At 45.7% G+C, this 19838-nt stretch overlaps 1 protein-coding gene and 1 long non-coding RNA gene across 3 annotated transcripts; one reads left to right on the top strand and one right to left on the bottom strand.

Annotated features, from left to right (window-relative positions):
• Positions 1–676: 676 nt before the first annotated feature.
• On the bottom strand, positions 677–17080 carry LOC139423689 (lipopolysaccharide-induced tumor necrosis factor-alpha factor homolog). Its single transcript, XM_071175300.1, has 6 exons — positions 16917–17080; positions 8848–9069; positions 3782–3910; positions 2694–2768; positions 2101–2251; positions 677–1178 (listed from the first exon to the last, which is right to left on the bottom strand). Exons 3-6 carry the CDS (start codon positions 3903–3905, stop codon positions 1073–1075), a joined length of 456 nt encoding a protein of 151 aa, XP_071031401.1. The 5' UTR covers positions 3906–3910; positions 8848–9069; positions 16917–17080; the 3' UTR covers positions 677–1072.
• On the top strand, positions 11586–19603 carry LOC139423696 (uncharacterized). Of its 2 annotated transcripts, none has more exons than XR_011635868.1 (3): positions 11586–12373; positions 18548–18693; positions 18855–19603. It is a non-coding gene; the product is annotated as an uncharacterized lncRNA (long non-coding RNA). The 2 variants fall into 2 exon arrangements; XR_011635869.1 differs by having other exon boundaries at positions 18548–18620; positions 18855–19497.
• Positions 19604–19838: the final 235 nt, after the last annotated feature.

The following is a 19838-nucleotide window of genomic DNA, read 5'->3' as shown; positions in this document are numbered from 1 at the left end:
AGAGAGAGAGAGAGAGAGAGAGAGAGAGAGAGAGAGAGAGAGAGAGAGAGAGAGAGATAGTGTGTGTGTGGGGGGAGCGTGTGATAGTGTGTGTGTGTGTGTGTGTGTGGGGCGAGCAGACAGTGCATCAAACATGAAACAGTATCATCATGATGATAAATCTTCAGTTAGACTATTAGAACGTAATGCAGACTAGATAGTCATTACTTTACTAACATTGGTCCATTGGTGTTTGGGAAAAAAAGATAGTTAACACATCAAACACAGGCCTTTTTTCAGGTGAATACATTTTTAGAAAGAAATATTGATGGATATGTGTGTGTTTCTGGAAACAAGGGCCACTATCATCTCAAAAGTCAAAGTCATTATTGACTTTATTAAAACTATTATTGTTAATCAATTAAAGGGGCAATCAGCAGTTAATGCATCCATTTTTTGGATCTTGAAGAATATAACTTATTCTGCCTTATGAGTTTAGTTCAACTGTTGTACCCCATCAGAACCCAAAATATCAGCTTGTTTTGCTCCAATGTTTGTAAATGTAAAAATAGCACTGTATAGCCCAAAACATTGATAAAGATATACTTTTGGATGGTCAGTCAGTGCATGCACAGCTCTGTGTTAGAGCGGTTACATTCCTCCAGCCCCATCCCACAGCTTTTTACAAAAACAGAGGCAGGGTTCAGCTTTTTTATTGTTTCAACTGTGGACTGTCCCTTTAAAAAACCCAACAACCAATCAATACCAACGTCAATACAAATAGAATCCTACTTTCTGTCTAACATGAAGATTCACAGAATGAAAGAAAACATATATTACAATCAGTGTAAAGAGTCTGCTAGAAGTGGCCTTCGCTTGTTACACACGGACACTAGTCAATGTTAAGCTGGTCTTCCAGTAGTCATTTCAGCCACAGTCAGACTATTGTCTTTACACTGTGACTTCTCACAATAGATATTTATATTTTCATGAGGAGATGTGGATGTGGATCACTTTGTGGCAGCAGTGGCTGTGGGCCGGGGCTAGTTGTGGATGTGGATCACTTTGTGGCAGGTGTCTCATCTTGGTCTGTTCACATGCGTTTGTGGATGTGGATCACTCTCTTGCAGTTGGGGCAGCGGTGTTCTACGTCCTTACAGGAGTCAACACAGAACGGAATCAAACAGCATGGCCAGCACCTAGAGAGAGAGAGAGAGAGGGTGAGAGAGAGAGAGAGAGAGAGAGAGAGAGAGAGCCAGAGAGAGAGATGGGGGAGAGAGACAGAGAGAGAGAGAGCCAGAGAGAGAGATGGGGGAGAGAGACAGAGAGAGGGAGAGCGAGACAGAGAGAGATGGGGTAGAGAGACAGAGAGAGATGGGGGAGAGAGACAGAGAGAGAGAGAGCCAGAGAGAGTGATGGGGTAGAGAGACAGAGAGAGAGAGAGCGAGAGAGAGAGACAGAGAGAGAGAGATGGGGTAGAGAGAGAGAGAGAGATGGGGTAGAGAGAGAGAGAGACAGAGAGAGAGACAGAGAGAGAGAGCGAGACAGAGATAGATGGGGTAGAGAGACAGAGAGAGATGGGGTAGAGAGACAGAGAGAGAGATGGGGTAGAGAGACAGAGAGAGAGAGCCAGAGAGAGAGATGGGGGAGAGAGACAGAGAGAGAGAGACAGAGAGAGAGAGACAGAGAGAGAGAGAGATGGGGTAGAAAGACAGAGAGAGATGGGGTAGAGAGACAGAGAGAGATGGGGTAGAGAGACAGAGAGAGAGAGCCAGAGAGAGAGATGGGGGAGAGAGACAGAGAGAGAGAGACAGAGAGAGAGAGAGAGCGAGACAGAGAGAGATGGGGTAGAGAGACAGAGAGAGATGGGGTAGAGAGACAGAGAGAGAGAGCCAGAGAGAGAGATGGGGGAGAGAGACAGAGAGAGAGCGACAGAGAGAGAGAGAGAGAGAGAGAGAGAGAGAGAGAGAGAGAGAGAGAAGGGATTCAGTGTGTGTATCCATCTGTACAGTGCATGTGTGTTTGTGAGAGAGAGAAAAAAAAACGTGTGCCACATATCTCCATGTGTGTGTGTGTGTGTGTGTGAGTGTGTGTGTGTGTGTGTGTGTGTGTACAACTTACAGGAAGAAGCCGAGTGATCCACAGATGACCCAGGTGAGCAGTCCAGTGGCGTGTGTGGTCTCTGTCAGAACCGGGACCTGACAGTGGGGACAATTCATCTGGCCGGGTACGTCTCTTGGCAGCAGCTGCTGCATCACCACCACCTGGGTTACTGCAGAGGGAGGAGAATACTGGTTAGAACCAGATAGAACTGGTCAGAACAGGATAGAACTTCATAGAATTGGATAGAACTGGACAGGACTAGAAAGAATCCCCACCACCCGGGTTACTGTAGGGAGAGGAAAATACTGGTCAGAACTGGATAGAACTGGTCAGAACAGGGTATAACTCAATAGAATGGGATAGAACAACTTAGGCCCCCAAAAAATTGTGTCGCTTGTTGTTAGTTCTATATTTCAAACCCCTACAGAGGGTAGAGGATTCGAGGGGTTGCTAAGGCTGGGTGTTGCTAGGGCCAGGACGTCCAGCCAATACCTTGTGTGTGTACAACTTGGTTCTCGTTTTTCACTGGGTACTGTGAATACTAAAATAAGGAACCGATTGAGGTAGTTTTGGTCCGACAGTTTGGAGTTTTTTCAGTGTGTGTGACTCACCGCTGGGGACGTTTGTAGGTTGTGCCATGCCCGTGTCGTATTGGGGAGGTGGTGGGTACATGCCGGGTTGGGGACCTGATCAATAAGGGATAAATAAATACATCAATACACTGTCATTTATCACAAACCCAGGGATACAGAGTGGTTGGCCAGCATTATGGGAACACAAACCCAGAGATACAGAGTGGTAGGCCAGCATTATGGGAACACAAACCCAGAGATACAGAGTGGTTGGCCAGCATTATGGGAACACAAACCCAGGGATACAGAGTGGTTGGCCAGCATTATGGGAACACAAACCCAGGGATACAGAGTGGTTGGCCAGCATTATGGGAACACAAACCCAGGGATACAGAGTGGTTGGCCAGCGTTATGGGAACACAAACCCAGAGATACAGAGTGGTTGGCCAGCATTATGGGGACACAAACCCAGGGATACAGAGTGGTTGGCCAGCATTATGGGAACACAAACCCAGGGATACAGAGTGGTTGGCCAGCATTATGGGAACACAAACCCAGGGATACAGAGTGGTTGGCCAGCATTATGGGAACACAAACCCAGAGATACAGAGTGGTAGGCCAGCATTATAGGACCACAAACCCAGGGATACAGAGCGGTTGGCCAGCATTATGGGACCACAAACCCAGCGATACAGAGTGGTTGGCCAGGGTTATGGGAACACAAACCCAGGGATACAGAGTGGTTGGTCAGCCTTATGGGACCACAAACCCAGGGATACAGAGTGGTTGGCCAGCATTATGGGAACACAAACCCAGTGGTTGGCCAGCCCTTAACAATGATGTTCATGACATCTATGGCTATCATAACACACACTTCCAAAATGCTTAATGAAAACACTTTGAAGGGAGTTGCTGTCCAGGAAAATGTTTAATCTACATAATACATAAAGAATAAGGTCTGGTTTCTTGAACACGGATGATACCTAGTCCTGGTCTGGAAAGCTCTTCAGAGGGTTCTCCTATGGGGAAAGCCATAGAACCCTTTCATGTTCTCGACAGCACCTTATTTTCTATGAGTGTAGGCTTTAACTGTCCCGAAGAGTATCCGTGTAGATCTGATATCTTACCTCCCTGGAAGCCAGGCTGAGGGGGGTAGGCTGTTCCCCCCCCACTTTCCTGGTACCCCGCCGGGGGGCCGGGGTAGGGGGGAGCAGACAAGTCCTGGGGGGGTCCATACTGGCTCTTCTCCATACTGTCTGGGGTGGGTTAGAGATAGAGAGAGAGAGAGGAAGAAAGTGAGCACAAACACAGTGAGCACACCTTATGAAAATATCACATTGAGAAAACATATGTCTCTGCCCCCACCTTCTCTCCCCCCTATAATACACAGTACAGTATGTCATCTGGAATCAGTTATAATACACAGTACAGTATGTCATCTGGAATCAGCTATAATACACAGTACAGTATGTCATCTGGAATCAGCTATAATACACAGTACAGTATGTCATCTGGAATCAGCTATAATACACAATACAGTATGTCATCTGGAATCAGTTATAATACACAGTACAGTATGTAATCTGGAATCAGTTATAATACATCACATGATCTAAACATAATTGATCTACGTGGTCTCCATGAGGAAACAGGTCTTCTGATCCAAATGGGACTTCCTGGTTCAATAAATGTTCAAAAAATAAATACAAATTCTAACCTCCTGATTCATTCTAACCTCAGGCTCATCAATAACCTTTACTTACAGTAACCAGGTCAGTCGTTAAAAACAAACTATTATAAGGAAATGCATAGATTATACTACAGCGCTGTACATACAGTGCATTCGGGAAGTATTCAGACCCCTTGACTTTTTCCACATGTATTTCAATTACAGCCTAATTCTAAAATTGATTACATTTGAAAAAATCATCCGAAATCTACACACGATACCCCATAATGACATCACAATACCCCATAACGACATCACAATACCCCATAATGACAAAGCAAAAACAGGTTCTTAAAAATGTTTGAATTTTTAAGAAACAAAACACAAATACCTTATTTACATAAGTATTCAGACCCTTTGCTATGAAATTGACTCGACATTGAGCTCCGGTGCATCCTGTTTCCATTGATCATCCTTGAAATGTTTCTACAACCTGTGGTAAATTCAATTGATTGGACATGATTTGGAAAGGAACACACCTGTCTAAATAAGGTTTCACAGTTGACAGTGCATGTCACAGCAAAAACCAAGCCATGAGGTCGAAGGAATTGTCCGTAGAGCTCCGAGACAGAATTGTGTCGAGGCACAAATCTGGAGAAGGGTACCAAAACATTTATGCAGCATAGAAGGTCACCAAGAACACAGCGGTCTCCATCATTCTTAAATAGAAGAAGATTAGAACCATCAAGACTCTTCCTAGAGCTGGCCGCCCGGCCAAACTGAGCAATCGGGGGAGAAGGGCCTTGGTCAGGGAGGTGAAGAAGAACCAGATGGTCACTCTGTCAGAGCTCTAGAGTTCCTCTGTGGAGATGGGAGAACCTTCCAGAAGGACAACCATCTCTGCAGCATTCCACCAATCAGGCCTTTATGGTAGAGTGGCCAGATGGAAGCACTCAGTGAAAGGCACACGACAGCCTGCTTGGAGTTTACCAAAAGGCACCTAAAGGACTCAGACCATCAGAAACAAGATTCTCTGGACCGATGAAACCAAGATTGAACTCTTTGGCCTGAATGCCAAGCGTCACGTCTGGAGGAAACCTGGCACCATCCCTACGGTTTTCAGCGGCAGGGACTGCGAGGCAAAGATTAATGGAGCAAAGTACAGAGAGATCCTTGATGAAAACCTGACCCTGAGTACTCAGGAACTCAGACTGGGGTGAAGGTTCACCTTCCAACAGGACAACGACCCTAAGCACACAGTCAAGACAACGCAGGAGTGGCTTCGGGACAAGACTCTGAATGTCCTTGAGTGGCCCAGACTTGAACCCAATCGAACATCTTTGGTGAGACCTGAAAATAGCTTTGCAGTGACACTCCCCATCCACCCTGACAGAGTTATAGAGGATCTGCAGAGAGGAATGAGAGGAATACAGGTGTGCTAAACTTGTAGCGTCATACCCAAGAAGACCCGCGGCTGTAATCACTGCCTAAGGTGCTTCAACAAAGTACTGAGTAAAGGGTCTGAATACTTATGTAAATGTGATATGTTCATTTGTTTTTGTTTTTATACATTAGCTAACATTTCTAAAAAACTGTTTTTGCATTATCATTGTGGGATATTATGTGCAGATTGATGAGGGGAAAACGATTTAATCAATTTAAGAATAGGGCTGTAATGTAACAAAATTTGGAAAAAGTTCTGAATGCTCTGTATGAGTTCATCCCAAATGACACCCTATTTCCCACGTGGGCCCTGGTCAAAAGCAGTGCACTAAATATGAAACAGGCTGCCATTTGGGACAAACCCTATGGGTAAATGTTATACAGCATCATGTAGTTGACGATGGTGTTGTTATGAAGCTGTAACGGAGGCTTATCTGTTGGACTTTGTTCCACGGGATCATGAGGAAGTGAGGTAGAGTTGTTGAGTGTGTGTGTGTTGCGGGGAGCGGCTTCTGTTGCAGAAATAAAATCAGCCCGTGCAGAGAAGCACGAGATTGAACCTCACTCAACTTTCTAGTTTTCCCCGTTAGTTACCACTATCAACCCTTTACTGTGGGAATTGTGATCGAATCAACGCAATTATTAGCTACTTTCAATGCAACATACCGAAACAAAACCAACGATTCAAGAGACTTTGTTGTAGACAGAACTCATCAGAGTAGGATTCTAATGCGTTGACATGCACATACTCTAATCTAAACAGACCGGTGCGCCGTAACCAATCAGAGCTGCAGTAGGCCTATATGCAAATAAACCACTGCCATACATGTGCCCTTCACGTTGAACGTGACTGACTTTACAGAATCAGCGGTCGTGAGTAGATGAGCTGTTTTGAGATCATATTCTTTGCTCGTTGGTGAGTTATTAGCCCAGTTATAGATCAGTTGTAATCCTCAATGGGGGAGTGTTTGTTTCCTACAAGACACAACACGTGTGCACATTTGTTCATATCCTTTGCTAGTTAGTGAGTTATTAGCCCAGTTATAGATCAGTTGTAATCCTCAATGGGGGAGTGTTTGTTTCCTACAAGACACAACACGTGTGCATTTCTAGACATCTTTGAAAAGTGATTCAGCTAAAGAGCTTGTTTGTCTTAAAGGGGCAGTGTTGTATTTTGAGACAGGCTTGAATAAGCTAAGTAGCCAATCGGCAGAGGGAAGCATAATTAGTCTGATTCTCTGTCATAATGGGATGAGAATAATAATGCATTCTATTTCAGAAAGTGGTTTCTTGCATCAAACGACTCAACAACATTTTCAGTCTCCTCCTTGTCTAAAGGACAAGTGGATTAACAGGTTCATGTCAACAAGCCCTGAATGTGTTTTTCAAACGTCTCATAGAATGTAGCCTACATTGAACACCACACATTGGCTGCTACTGTAGGCTGAATGATAGAACAGGTATTTCCATGTTAAAATGTTATGGGATGCATTTTCTCCATTGTTTTTGATGGTAGGCCCCTCTGGTAGTCCTACATTATGACCAAATAGTAGTCTACGCAACTTTGGTTTTAGAAGTGGGGGGGGGGGGGGGACATAATTGTATTATTTTTATCCACTCCAAACAACCTACCTGACCGCTCGGAGGCGTCTGCATGGTCCTAACGCACACCGTTGCCTCGTTTTGTATCACACTAAATGGAATTTCAGAATGTGGGGGGACATGTCCCCAGTAAAGTTGCGCCCCTGGTTTAAACTAAACTTAAAGTGGGTACAGCCTCAGTGGTCACAGTAAACGTGCGCCAGAAGTTGCACAGAATGTTGAAGTTTACGCTCAGCCTATTCCCTATATACTGTCGTTCACTACTTTTAACCGGAGTCCTATGGGCCCTGGTCAACAGTAGTACACTACCCTATGGGCCCTGGTCAACAGTGGGTTAAATAGAATTAAAGACACCCATTTCAGGAAGTGTTTTGAATTTTAAATACAAAATGTTACAACTAGTAGCTTCTACTAGTAGCTTTTTTCAGATTACTTCCTGAACTGACTGACCTCAATTTGCATTGACCCCAAACCTGACCTTTACTATACCCATTTACCATGGGCAGGAACCATAACTCTCACACCCTAGTCAGTTAAACATTTACACAAGGATTCATTTTCATTTCCTTAATCCAACATCTCACAGAACAGCTGGACATGTCCCCATAATGGGCCCTGGGTATTCTACCCTATCATGGTTTGGTTAGCTATCAAATTCACTGATGTGTGAAGTACAGTTTTCCACTCGGTCTGTGTGTACACATCTAACAGAGCTGTCTGTGTGTACACGTCTAACAGAGATGTCTGTGTGTACACATCTAACAGAGCTGTCTGTGTGTACACGTCTAACAGCGCTGTCTGTGTGTACACGTCTAACAGCGCTGTCTGTGTGTACACGTCTAACAGCGCTGTCTGTGTGTACACGTCTAACAGAGCTGTCTGTGTGTACACATCTAACAACGCTGTCTGTGTGTACACATCTAACAGCGCTGTCTGTGTGTACACGTCTAACAGCGCTGTCTGTGTGTACACGTCTAACAGCGCTGTCTGTGTGTACACGTCTAACAGCGCTGTCTGTGTGTACACATCTAACAGCGCTGTCTGTGTGTACACATCTAACAGAGCTGTCTGTGTGTACACATCTAACAGAGCTGTCTGTGTGTACACATCTAACAGAGCTGTCTGTGTGTACACATCTAACAGAGACGTCTGTGTGTACACATCTAACAGAGATGTCTGTGTGTACACATCTAACAGAGATGTCTGTGTGTACACATCTAACAGAGCTGTCAAACATTAGGCGCCAAGACAGAGTTAGAAGGTAGGGTGACTGGTGCTGTGTTTTCTCTAAACCGATTTAAAAACACCCCTCTTCTAACAAGTCTTTTCTTTCTCACGTAGCAACACACAAAACAAACAGATATTCCTAGTCATACACACAACTCTATAATATTTTATTATATCCTCCAAAGAAGCACTCTGAAACCCCCCAACTCAGAGCACCATTTCCCAGCCACCAGCAGAGCAACAGACCCTTACCTTTTTGGAGTCCTGGAGGAGACGAGGTACTGTGGACTGGAGTCCTGGAGGAGACGAGGTACTGTGGACTGGAGTCCTGGAGGAGACGAGGTACTGTGGACTGGAGTCCTGGAGGAGACGAGGTACTGTGGACTGGAGTCCTGGAGGAGACGAGGTACTGTGGACTGGAGTCCTGGAGGAGACGAGGTACTGTGGACTGTGTGGAGCTAAAGATCAGAGCTGCTACTCCCTCGAGACAGTGAGAAAGTGAACCAGGTAGGAAAGAGAGTGAGAACGAGTGCACACACAGAGGGGAGGAGTGAGGCAGATGAGGTAACAACGTTATCTGAAGTGGCTGAATAGTGAACACAAGCCCGATGGAAAATAACTCCACCCGTTGGTCAATCACTAGTTCCAGTGTAATTGCATCATCACTGTGTGACGACGAATCCCAGTATAAAAGGAAGCAGGAAATTCCACTCACACCAGGGAATGTTTCCCAAATGACATTGAGTCCTGGTCAAAAGTAGTGCACTCCTGTATCTAGGGAACATGGTGTCATTTGGGACACAAGCCTGAAGACACTGATTCCCATCAATAGACCAGAGACCTCAGACTCACTAAAGGGTTTTAAAGTGAAGAGGTGGAGGGGTGTGAATATGCTGTGTTCGTGTGTGTGTGTGTGTGTGTGTGTGTTCCTGTGTGTGTGTTTTGAGGGGAAATTGTGGCTGTGGTGAGTTAAGGTGTTTATAGTTCTCGATCAACAACGTCGTGGTTGGAAAATACGTTTGTTAGTGAGAAGGCAGAAGACCTAGTAGCCAGCAGAGCATTAACCAGCAGCCTATTATCACCATGACTCATCCTCAGTTAGACTATTAGAACGTAACGCAGACCAGACAGTCATTACTTTACTAACATTGGTCCATTGGTGTTTGGAAAAAAAGGTAATTAGAGCACCTAACATAGGCCTATTTTCAGGTGAATACATTTGAGAAAAGTGTGTGTGTTCATCCATCCACCATTCGTTGTTTCCTGAGAATGTATACTGAAGAAAAATAGAAACGTAACATGCAACCATTTCAACAGTTTTACTGAGTTACAGGAAATCAGTCAGGAAATCAGTCAATTGAAATAAATGTATTAGGCTCTAATCTATGGACTTCATATGACTGGGCAGGGGCGCAGCCATAGACGGGCCTGGAAGAGCATAGGACCACCCACTTGGGAGCCAGGCCCAGCCAATCAGAATGATTTGTTCCCCCACAAAAGGTCTTTATTACAGACAGAAATAGTCCTCAGTTTCATCAGCTGTCTGGGTGGCTGGTCTCAGACGATCCTGCAGGTGAAGAACCCAGATGTGGAGGTCCTGGTCTGGTGTGGTTATTCAAAATTCTGCCATATTGTCTAAAACAATGTTGGAGGTGGCTTATGGAAGAGAAATTAACATTAAATTCTCTGGCAACAGCTCTGGTGAACATTCCTTCAGTCAGCATGCCAATTGCATGCTACCTCAAAACTTGAGACATCTGTGGCATTGCACACTTTAGAGTGGCCTCCCGCACGCATACACTTGTATCCCTCCTCTGGCTTGGCTACTGCGGGGTACCGTTCAGAGGAATGGCAGCCCGGAGGAATGGCAGCCCGGAGGAATGGCAGCCCGGAGGAATGGAAGCCCGGAGGAATGGCAGCCCGGAGGAATGGCAGCCCGGAGGAATGGAAGCTCGGAGGAATGGCAGCCCGGAGGAATGGCAGCCCGGAGGAATGGCAGCCCGGAGGAATGGAAGCCCGGAGGAATGGCAGCCCGGAGGAATGGCAGCCCGGAGGAATGGCAGCCCGGAGGAATGGCAGCCCGGAGGAATGGAAGCCCGGAGGAATGGAAGCCCGGAGGAATGGCAGCCCGGAGGAATGGAAGCCCGGAGGAATGGAAGCCCGGAGGAATGGAAGCCCGGAGGAATGGAAGCCCGGAGGAATGGCAGCCCGGAGGAATGGCAGCCCGGAGGAATGGAAGCCTGGACGAATGGAAGCCTGGAGGAATGGCACTTCAAGCATTTCTCTACCCTTCACCAGGTGGTTACAGACTGAAACAACGCAAAGAGGATTCGCCATGAGTCTAAAACACTGGATACGGAGACCAAGGCCGGGACTCTGCGCACCCAAGCTGAGGGCACGCGGCACCTGGGAGAGAGACTGCAGCATATCCACTTCTGGAAGTCGGAGCTGCAGCGACACATCGAGAAGCTGGTGGCCGAGACAGACCTCCTCCTGCAGCAGAAGAGGAGGCTGTTGAAGGCGCAGGACGCCACCGAGATCCCGTTCGCCATCGCCACGGATAACCTAACCTGTCGGGAACTGCGACCGCGTAGAGGAGCTGCTGATGATACAAAAATAACATTGACTTGTCTTTGCTCTAGTTCACCTAAATACTTGTATCATCATTAAATGTTGCCTAGACGTTATTTCACTAGAAACCAATCTGAAAATAAGGTGATGGTTGTGTTTGTGTACCGCAGGAGGTGGACTTGATCAGGAGCATCCAGGCTCTGTTGAAGAGAACGCTGAGTCAGGCTGTCAATCAAATCAAGTGAGCATCACAATGAAACAATAAGGGGGTTTATTTATCAAAACTTGGCTGATACAAATTACGACTCAGCAAATAAACCAAAGTGCTTTAAAATATACCAAGGGCTAAATGACTTGGAAAAACGAACTGTCCTGTAAAGTATTAACGTTAAAAAGAACTACGCTATAACGTGCAGGAACAGAACGTACATAAACCAAAAATAAACTCGCTGATGGGACGTTCCATTATAAGGGGAGTGGCCAGCTCCAAGACAAGTCTGCAAAACCGTCAAGTTTTACATTTCTACAATAATGATAACGTTAAATATAAGCATTATTTTATCAATAACAGTATACAATATCAATGTATAACTGTACTTCGCTATTTTAAACTCGTCAAAGGGAAAAAGAGTTCCACCGGGGTGAAGAGACGGTGGGCATTTCCCAACGCCCTTCCGGAACCGTATTTTAACCCTGGGATTCAGGTCGGACCTCCTTTATCAGCACACCGTGGCATCCATCACTGCTGAGGAATAGACGTAAACAAGACATTACTTTGAACTGTGACTATTTACTTGAGAATGATAATGGTTAAATTATAACAATGACTGTTACCACGTAAACTATGAAGCGTGCACGCAACATAGAAAACAATGATAGCAAATGTCAAACTGTATTTCTGCAATACAGTTACGTATGGGATATAAGAAACAAAAGCTGTGTGTCGCGTTGTCATTTATATAAAATTAACATGATATTTGTTATGGCCTGTGTACACTTGCACGCGGTAAACTACCGCGTGGCTCGCTTGTGGGCATCCTGGCAGCAGCAGTTCTGTTGTGCAACAAATATCTGGGTATTAAATGGGTAAATAGTTCAATCTATTCTCCATTAACAGTTAAAAAGTTGTGTGCTCTAACCCGCTCTGGTGACACTTCGCTGCCCTGTTTCCAATCGTCCACATTGCTGCTGGGAGAACCTATTTCAAGTAAGTAAATACACTTTGGGATAAAGACTATATCCGTGTTCGAATAACATACTGTATACTACATACTTAATGATTGTATATACTATTAGTTAATTTTAGGAAACTGTAAACGAACGGTATCCTTCCAATTTGGAAGTTGATTCTGATTCTGTTACTATGCAACTTCTTGTTAATAAAACAAATGACAAGACCTTAGACAATGTCCATTAGGAACGCTCAACGACCATACCGCCAAACTAAGAATGACGTGAATAATCAAGTCAATAGGTTGCGTATGTAAATTCACTCTACTCCGATTTCAGAGTGTAACCGATGTGAAATGGCTGGTTAGTGGTGGTGCTAATAGCGTTTCAATCGGCGACCTCGCTCTGAGACCTTCTGTCTCGGCGCGATGGGCAACGACGCTTCGAGGGTGATGTGTGCAGAGGGTCCCTGGTTCGAGCCCGGGTAGGGGCGAGGGGACGGACGAAAGTTATACTGTTACAAGAGCATTCTCGTCTGTGCTATAGATAAGGGCGAGTAAATGAAGTAGCTAGCCAATGTTAGCTTGGGTGCTTGACTGCCATTGTGAGTCCAGTGTGCGCTCTGAACACTTCAAGAGCAAAACGCAATTTACGAACTGTTATGGGTGTAAGATGGCACAGTGATGCCATCTGTTGGTAAATGTTCATTACTGCAACTCTTGTGTTTTACCGGGGTGCTTGAGATACCCGGATGTGTTGTCATGTACTGAACAAGACTGGTTACTCGCATCAATGCCTCTGTCTCGTCATTTAACATTCAAACATGCTGTCAGAGTCGGATAACTAACCATGCTTTCCGCAAATTAGAGTCACCTGCTCTGGTTTACAAACAAATGCTTATTTGTGTAAAATTTAGTGAGTTTGCTAGTTAGTTTCAGTGTTGTTAGCACCGGTTAGACATGGCAGCGAACATTCCCCAGCGGGGATTGGAGCACGAACTGGGATACGTTTAGAGGTGAATGGGAGGACTATGCGCTAGCAACGGGACTTCTGGAAAAGGAAGATGAGGTAGTGGCTGCCACTTTGAGGACTATAATGGGAACTGAATGCCGACACGTATACAAACACAACCTGAACCTAACAGCAGCTCAGCAAGGTAACGCTATAGCTATTCTTGATGCTCTTGAACATTACTTTACGCCAGCAAAGAACGTCATCTACGAGCGTTATGTTTTCGGTCGTTGCAAACAGGAGGACGGGGAGTCCATTGACAGCTTTGTCACTAGGTTAAGGGAAAAGGCAGCTACATGTGACTATGGTGCTTTAAGAGATGAACTGATCAGAGATAAGATTGTGCTTGGCATAACTGATGAGGGCACCCGCAGACGTTTGCTGAGAGAACGTGACCTGACGCTGGCCTTGGCAGTGGAGACATACCGTGCAGCAGAGCTTACTGATATACGGATAAGGTTCATGGAGCTAGAAAGGCAACATACGGACAATGTCAATGCTACATTCAGGCAGCCAGTAAAGAAATTCCCCTTTGCCACAGCTAATGCTAATACTACAGCCAACTCTGCAGTAGACAACCCCAATACATGCCGATATTGTGGCATTTCTCATGGACGAGGAAAAGAACACTGCCCAGCCTATGGAAAAATATGCAAATCCTGTGGTACAGCTAATCACTTCGCAAGGGTCTGCATGAAAAGCAAGAGAAAGGAGGGTAAAGTGCACTCCATGGAAACAAACACAGATGAAGGGAACGACATCACAGAGGATGTATATGCTAGCGAGTGCATAGGGGCAGTGAGGGCAAAAGGACAAAAGTGGCTTGTCACTCTGCTACTTAATAATAAACCACAGCAATGCCAGCTAGATTCAGGGGCCACATGCAACGTTATGAGCCTTAAAGACAAAAGGAGGCTCGCGCCCAGAGACAAACTCACACAGAGTAGCACCAAGCTGAAACTGTATTCAGGCCAGTTCATGACCTCTTTAGGCCTGTTTGTGACAGTGTGTTTTACGTGGCCAGAAATACAACCTTGAGTTTGAAATAGTTGAGGCTAGTCAACAGCCATTACTGTCAGGTTCTACATGCGAGCGCCTTGGACTTATTAACTTCACCATCCCAGCTGATCTTAACATTATAGCCCCTGAGCAAGGAGACACTCCTAAGCAAGTACCATGATGTCTTCAACGCACCGGTCGAGTCAGTTCCTGGGGAAGTCCACTTTGAGTTGGACGCAGCAATCCAGCCTGTCCAGTGTGCACCCCGCAATGTACCAGTGGCCATGAAAGCAGCTACGAAGGCTCAGCTTGACAAATACGAAGCAGATGGCCACATCATATCCGTCACCGAGCCTACGGACTGGATAAGTAATATGGTTATCGTCAAGAAACCAGACAAGCTACGGATATGCATTGATCCTAAACACCTCAACCGGGCTCTGCGACGTTCACATTACATTATGCCCACGTTGGAGGATGTTCTTTACAAGCTCCCAAAGGCCAGAGTCTTCACGCTCGTGGATGCCTTCCTGCAGTGCAAGCTCGACGAGCCCAGCAGCTACATGACCACCTTTTGGACACCCTGGGGCAGGAAGAGGTGGTTGAAGCTTCCGTTTGGTGTCTCCGTGGCTCCAGAGGTGTATCAGCGGAAACAGCATGAGCTGTTGATGGGACTCAGTGGCGTGGAACCCATAGCAGATGACATCCTCGTAGTGGGCTGTGGGGACAGTGATGAGGAGGCAGAATGTGACCATGACGCCAAGCTGCTGGCCCTGATGGCCAGATGCAGACATGTCAAGCTAAGGCTAAGCATAAAAAAGCTTCAGTTTAAAGTGCCAGAGGTCCGCTTTCATGGGCACATCTTGTCCTCCACCGGATTGAAGGCGGATCCTGAAAAAGTGAAGGCTGTCTTGGAAATGCCCCACCCATCTGACGTGAAGGGAGTGCAGCGCTTCGTCGGATTCGTCACCTATCTGGCCAAATTCCTACCGCGGCTCTCTGAAGTGTGTGAGCCATTGAGGAGGCTCATGGACAAGGACACCATCTGGCATTGGCTCCCAAAACATGACGCAGCGGTGAGGGAAATAAAACAACTGGTCACCCAGACACCTATACTGCGATACTACAATGTGTCAAAACCTGTCACGATTCAGAGTGACTCAAGCCAGTATGGACTTGGCTGTTGCCTCATGCAGGAGGGCCAGCCTGTGGCATTCGCCTCTAGGGCACTCACCCCAACAGAGCAGAACTATGCCCAGATAGAGAAGGAGTGCCTCAGCATTGTGTTTGCATGCCAACGCTTCCACCACTACCTGTACGGGCGCAACAATATTACCGCAGAGACAGATCACAAGCCCCTTATTGCTATATTCAGCAAGCCTCTCCTGAATGCCCCAAAACGACTGCAGAGCATGCTACTGGCCCTACAAAACTACAACCTCAAGGTGGTGTATAAGCCAGGGCCAGAGATGTATGTGAGTGACACGCTCAGCAGGGCTACTGCATCAGGCACTCACACACGCTCCATGCATGAACAACATGCAGTGTGCAGCTTACAAACAGAGCAAGTGGATGTTGAACACATCAACCAGGCTGACTACCTTAATGTTACGGACCAGCGCCTTATACAAATCAGACAGCACACAGACAGGGACAGGCAACTCCAGGCATTGAGGTCTGTGATTCTGATGGGCTGGCCCGACTGCAGGGAAGAAACTGCTTTAGCCGTCAGAGAATATTGGCCAGTCAAAGAGGAGCTCAGTGTTCAAAACGGAGTAATATTCAAGATTCAGAGAGTCGTTATTCCCCGGTCTCTGCGCCCTGAGATGTTGGCGCGTGTGCACTCAAGTCACATAGGAGGTGAGGCCTGTTACAGACAAGCACGTGACACACTGTATTGGCCAGGAATGCAGAGTGAAATCAAAGACTATGTCAGTAAATGCACAATCTGCAATGAATATGCCATTGAGCAACAGAGAGAGACGATGATGTCCCACGAGCTACCGATGCGCCCCTGGCAGATAGTAAGTCTAGATCTCTTCCAGCACAGTGGCAAAGACTTTCTGCTGGTAGTCGATCATTACTCAGACTTTTGGGAGATCGACCTCCTCCCCGACCTCTCAGCAGAGACAACGATCAAACGCTGCAAGGCTCAGTTTGCCCGCTATGGCCAGCCAGATAGGGTAATTTCAGACAATGGACCCCAATTCTCCGGAGTTGAGTTCCGAAAATTTGCTGCAGGATGGGAATTCGAGCACGTCACTTCATCACCACAACACCCAAAAGCTAATGGGAAGGCAGAGTCCGCAGTAAAAATCGCAAAGAACCTCTGCAAAAAGGCTCTGCGAGAGGGCAAAGATGCCTGGAAAGCAATCTTGCAGTGGCGCAATACCCCGACAGAAGGCATGGACAGCAGCCCGGCACAGCGCCTCATGGCACGGCGCTTAAAAGCAGCTCTGCCAGTAGCCAGCACTCTCCTGGAGCCATGTGTGGTGACAGACGTGCTGGTGAAGCTACGTCACAGAAGACAGGTCTCCAAGTTCATCTACGACAAATCGCAAAAGACTTACCTGAGCTCAGGGTGGGTGAAACGGTGCGAATGAAGCCACTACCAGGGGACCGGACAGGCCTTTGGAGACTCGGATCCTGTGTACAGAAAGTGGCACCACGCTCCTACTTGGTCGAAGTGAATGGATCACTGTACCGTCGTAACAGGGTTGACCTTCGGATTGCTGAGCCAGCACCTACTCAGAACCATGATGGCCAAAGGGGTCGCATGACAAAAGACAGAACCCCAGCAAGTCACATGGGGCCTGAGGCACTGGGCGAAGAGCCAGGGGATCACAGGTCGGCCGCTCCCTCGCCCATCAATTCTCCCCTTAGACATTCAGGTGACACGCCTGTGCGGGAACCCGCAGTCCTTGCAGACAAGCCCCCTGTCTTTTCACGCTGCGGGCGTCTGTCCCAGCCACCAAAAATACTTAATCTGTAGGTTTCCCATCAGGGATTGTTGACAGAGATAAAAGTGAAGAGAATATCAAAATGTGTTGTTGTTACCTGGGAAAAAATTATAATAATAATTACTAAACTGTTCATGTTGGAAATTGTTACTAGGTTTGTTTTGTTAGTGAATTGACACCTCCTGTCCTATTTTATTAAATGGAAGATGTTATGGGTGTAAGATTGCACAGTGATGCCATCTGTTGGTAAATGTTCATTACTGCAACTCTTGTGTTTTACCGGGGTGCTTGAGATACCCGGATGTGTTGTCATGTACTGAACAAGACTGGTTACTCGCATCAATGCCTCTGTCTCGTCATTTAACATTCAAACAACACAGTTGGGTAGTTAGATAGCATATAAATTATTTAATATACTGGCAAGTTCGATGTATTAGTAGCCAACTAACGGGTAACATACCAGCACATAGTGCTGTATTGATATACTATGCGGTTGGTAAGAATAGCGTAGCTAACAAATCGTCTGGCAACATAATGTGTAACCTTATTTGAAAATTAATTACTGTATTACATTGCTCGACATTTTTTAAACATTTGCCATAATTAATTAAAGCAATGAATTCGTCTCTTTTCTCGTCGGACTTCGCCCGCATATTTTCCGCCATTTTGTTCAAATCTGAAAACGTTGGAGCCTATTTTCTGAACTGCATTATGGGCCATAAAAGCACGGAAGTGTCCACTGCTTGTATACTTTGTATTTTGGTTAATGAAGTACGAAATGCGGGAACTTTTGGTAGACTAACTATACCCATACTATGACCAATAAGCGTGCTACAGTCAATTTACACAGTTTATGTATTATTAGCGAACTAGCTACAGTGTAATTTAACTCAACTGAACTGCTAACGTAGCTATCTATCTAACCAACTTTACATACTGCATAGCTAGCTAACTGAATTAAATATCACCAGTTACCTAACTTCATAATGGCTAGCTATCTTGATGTAATTGTAAAACAAACTCCAAATGCATTTGTAGGTAGCTAGCTAACAGCCATGGAAGAGAGTGAAAGGATGGATAGCTGCTCCAACTGTCAAATAAGGTAGAGTAGGCTATTCTGGATAGGGCAGGTACTGTTGTGTAGTTCCACTCCATAGTAAGAAGTGAGGACGGAGAGAATCGTAACATAATATTCAGTGCAGTCTAATTTTAGTATAATGAAGTCTGTTTTCTGTCCTCAGATACAGAGCTGTGAAACCCTGTCTGCAGATGAAGAGCAATGGTTCCCAGTCCTGTTCCTGGGGTCTCAAAGGGGTGCGCATTTTAATTTTTGCCTCCGTGCCACTCAGCTGATTCAAATGATCAAGTCATCATCAAGCTTCAAGTGGTATTTATGTATTCATTTGTGACGCTATCCTTGATATGATCCTGCTGTCGTCACATTCTACACATGCATCTATCCAATGTTATAAGATATATTATACTTTGTAATCCACAATGACCTTGTGGTGTAAAAGTCTAATGACATTATCTTCCATATTCCTACAGATGCCTTGCTTCTGGAGATTTCTTAAACGATTGCCTACAGTTACTGTGTAGGGCACGGCACAGTTGGGTGACCAGGGCCATCTGGGACTGTCTCGTGGGGGATTTCCGGCATCTGTGAAGGCTACCTGTGTCCTGCATAACTTCATGATGATGAACAGGAGGGGACCTGCAGCGCTCCGCCGTGTGCCAGAGGAGAGGTCTGCTGCTCTGCAGGATGTTGCCAGGATGGGGGCCAACAACGCAGCACAGGAGGCAATCTGTGTGCAGGAGACCTTCACCTCCTACTTCTTCACAAAGGATGCTGTTCCCTGGCAACACCATAGACTACACTATGCACAATCAAAGGCTCTTTTAAGAGCCATCCACATTGCAATAAGAGTATTCTTCAATTTACTTAGCTATGTCAACTGCAGTTATTCAATTTCCAGTTTCTCTTCCTTTGATTTCTACTTCGCAGGTGAGGGTGCTGTTTAGGTAGGAGTGGTGTCTGTACAAAAACAAAACAGGCTCTCACCCATTTTGAAAACATTTAGAACAATTAGACACCCTATAAGCCACACCTACACACGTGTCTATTGCTATAAAGAATAGTTAACACACCTCACACAGGCCTTTTTTCAGGTGAATACGTTTTAGAAAAAAATATTGGTGTGTGTTTCTGGAAAAAAAGGCCACTATTGTCTCAAAAGTCCGTTATTATTAACTTTTAAAACAATTGTTAATCAATAAAAGGGGCAATCCGCAGTTAATATAACTTGTGCTTAGTTCAACTGTTGTACCCCATCAGAACCCAAAATATAAGCTTGTTTTGCTCCAATGTTGTAAATGTAAACATACACTGTATAGCCCAAAACATGGATGAAGCTATGACGTTGGATGGTCAGTCATTGCATGCACAGCTCTGTCTTAGAGCGGTTACACTTCTCCAGACAAATCCCACAGCTTTTTACAAAAACAGAGGCAGGGTTCAGCTTTTTTATTGTT

This window comes from Oncorhynchus clarkii, chromosome 13 (genome assembly GCF_045791955.1).
Source record: "Oncorhynchus clarkii lewisi isolate Uvic-CL-2024 chromosome 13, UVic_Ocla_1.0, whole genome shotgun sequence".
In the NCBI taxonomy this organism is placed as follows: Eukaryota; Metazoa; Chordata; class Actinopteri; order Salmoniformes; family Salmonidae; genus Oncorhynchus; species Oncorhynchus clarkii.
The sequence above is the reverse complement of the archived record's forward strand: the minus strand, read 5'-3'. Positions and strand labels throughout refer to the sequence as shown.

What these genes read in the sequence shown, in the direction of transcription:
- LOC139423689 (XM_071175300.1), bottom strand. Translation starts at nt 3,905, where the DNA reads ATGGAGAAGAGCCAGTATGGACCCCCCCAGGACTTGTCTGCTCCCCCC. An exon ending in TCAGCCTGGCTTCCAGGGAG is followed by an intron (nt 2,769 to 3,781) that starts GTAAGATATCAG and finishes CTTATTGATCAG; the next exon opens with GTCCCCAACCCGGCATGTAC. An exon ending in GGATCACTCGGCTTCTTCCT is followed by an intron (nt 1,179 to 2,100) that starts GTAAGTTGTACA and finishes CTCTCTCTCTAG; the next exon opens with GTGCTGGCCATGCTGTTTGA.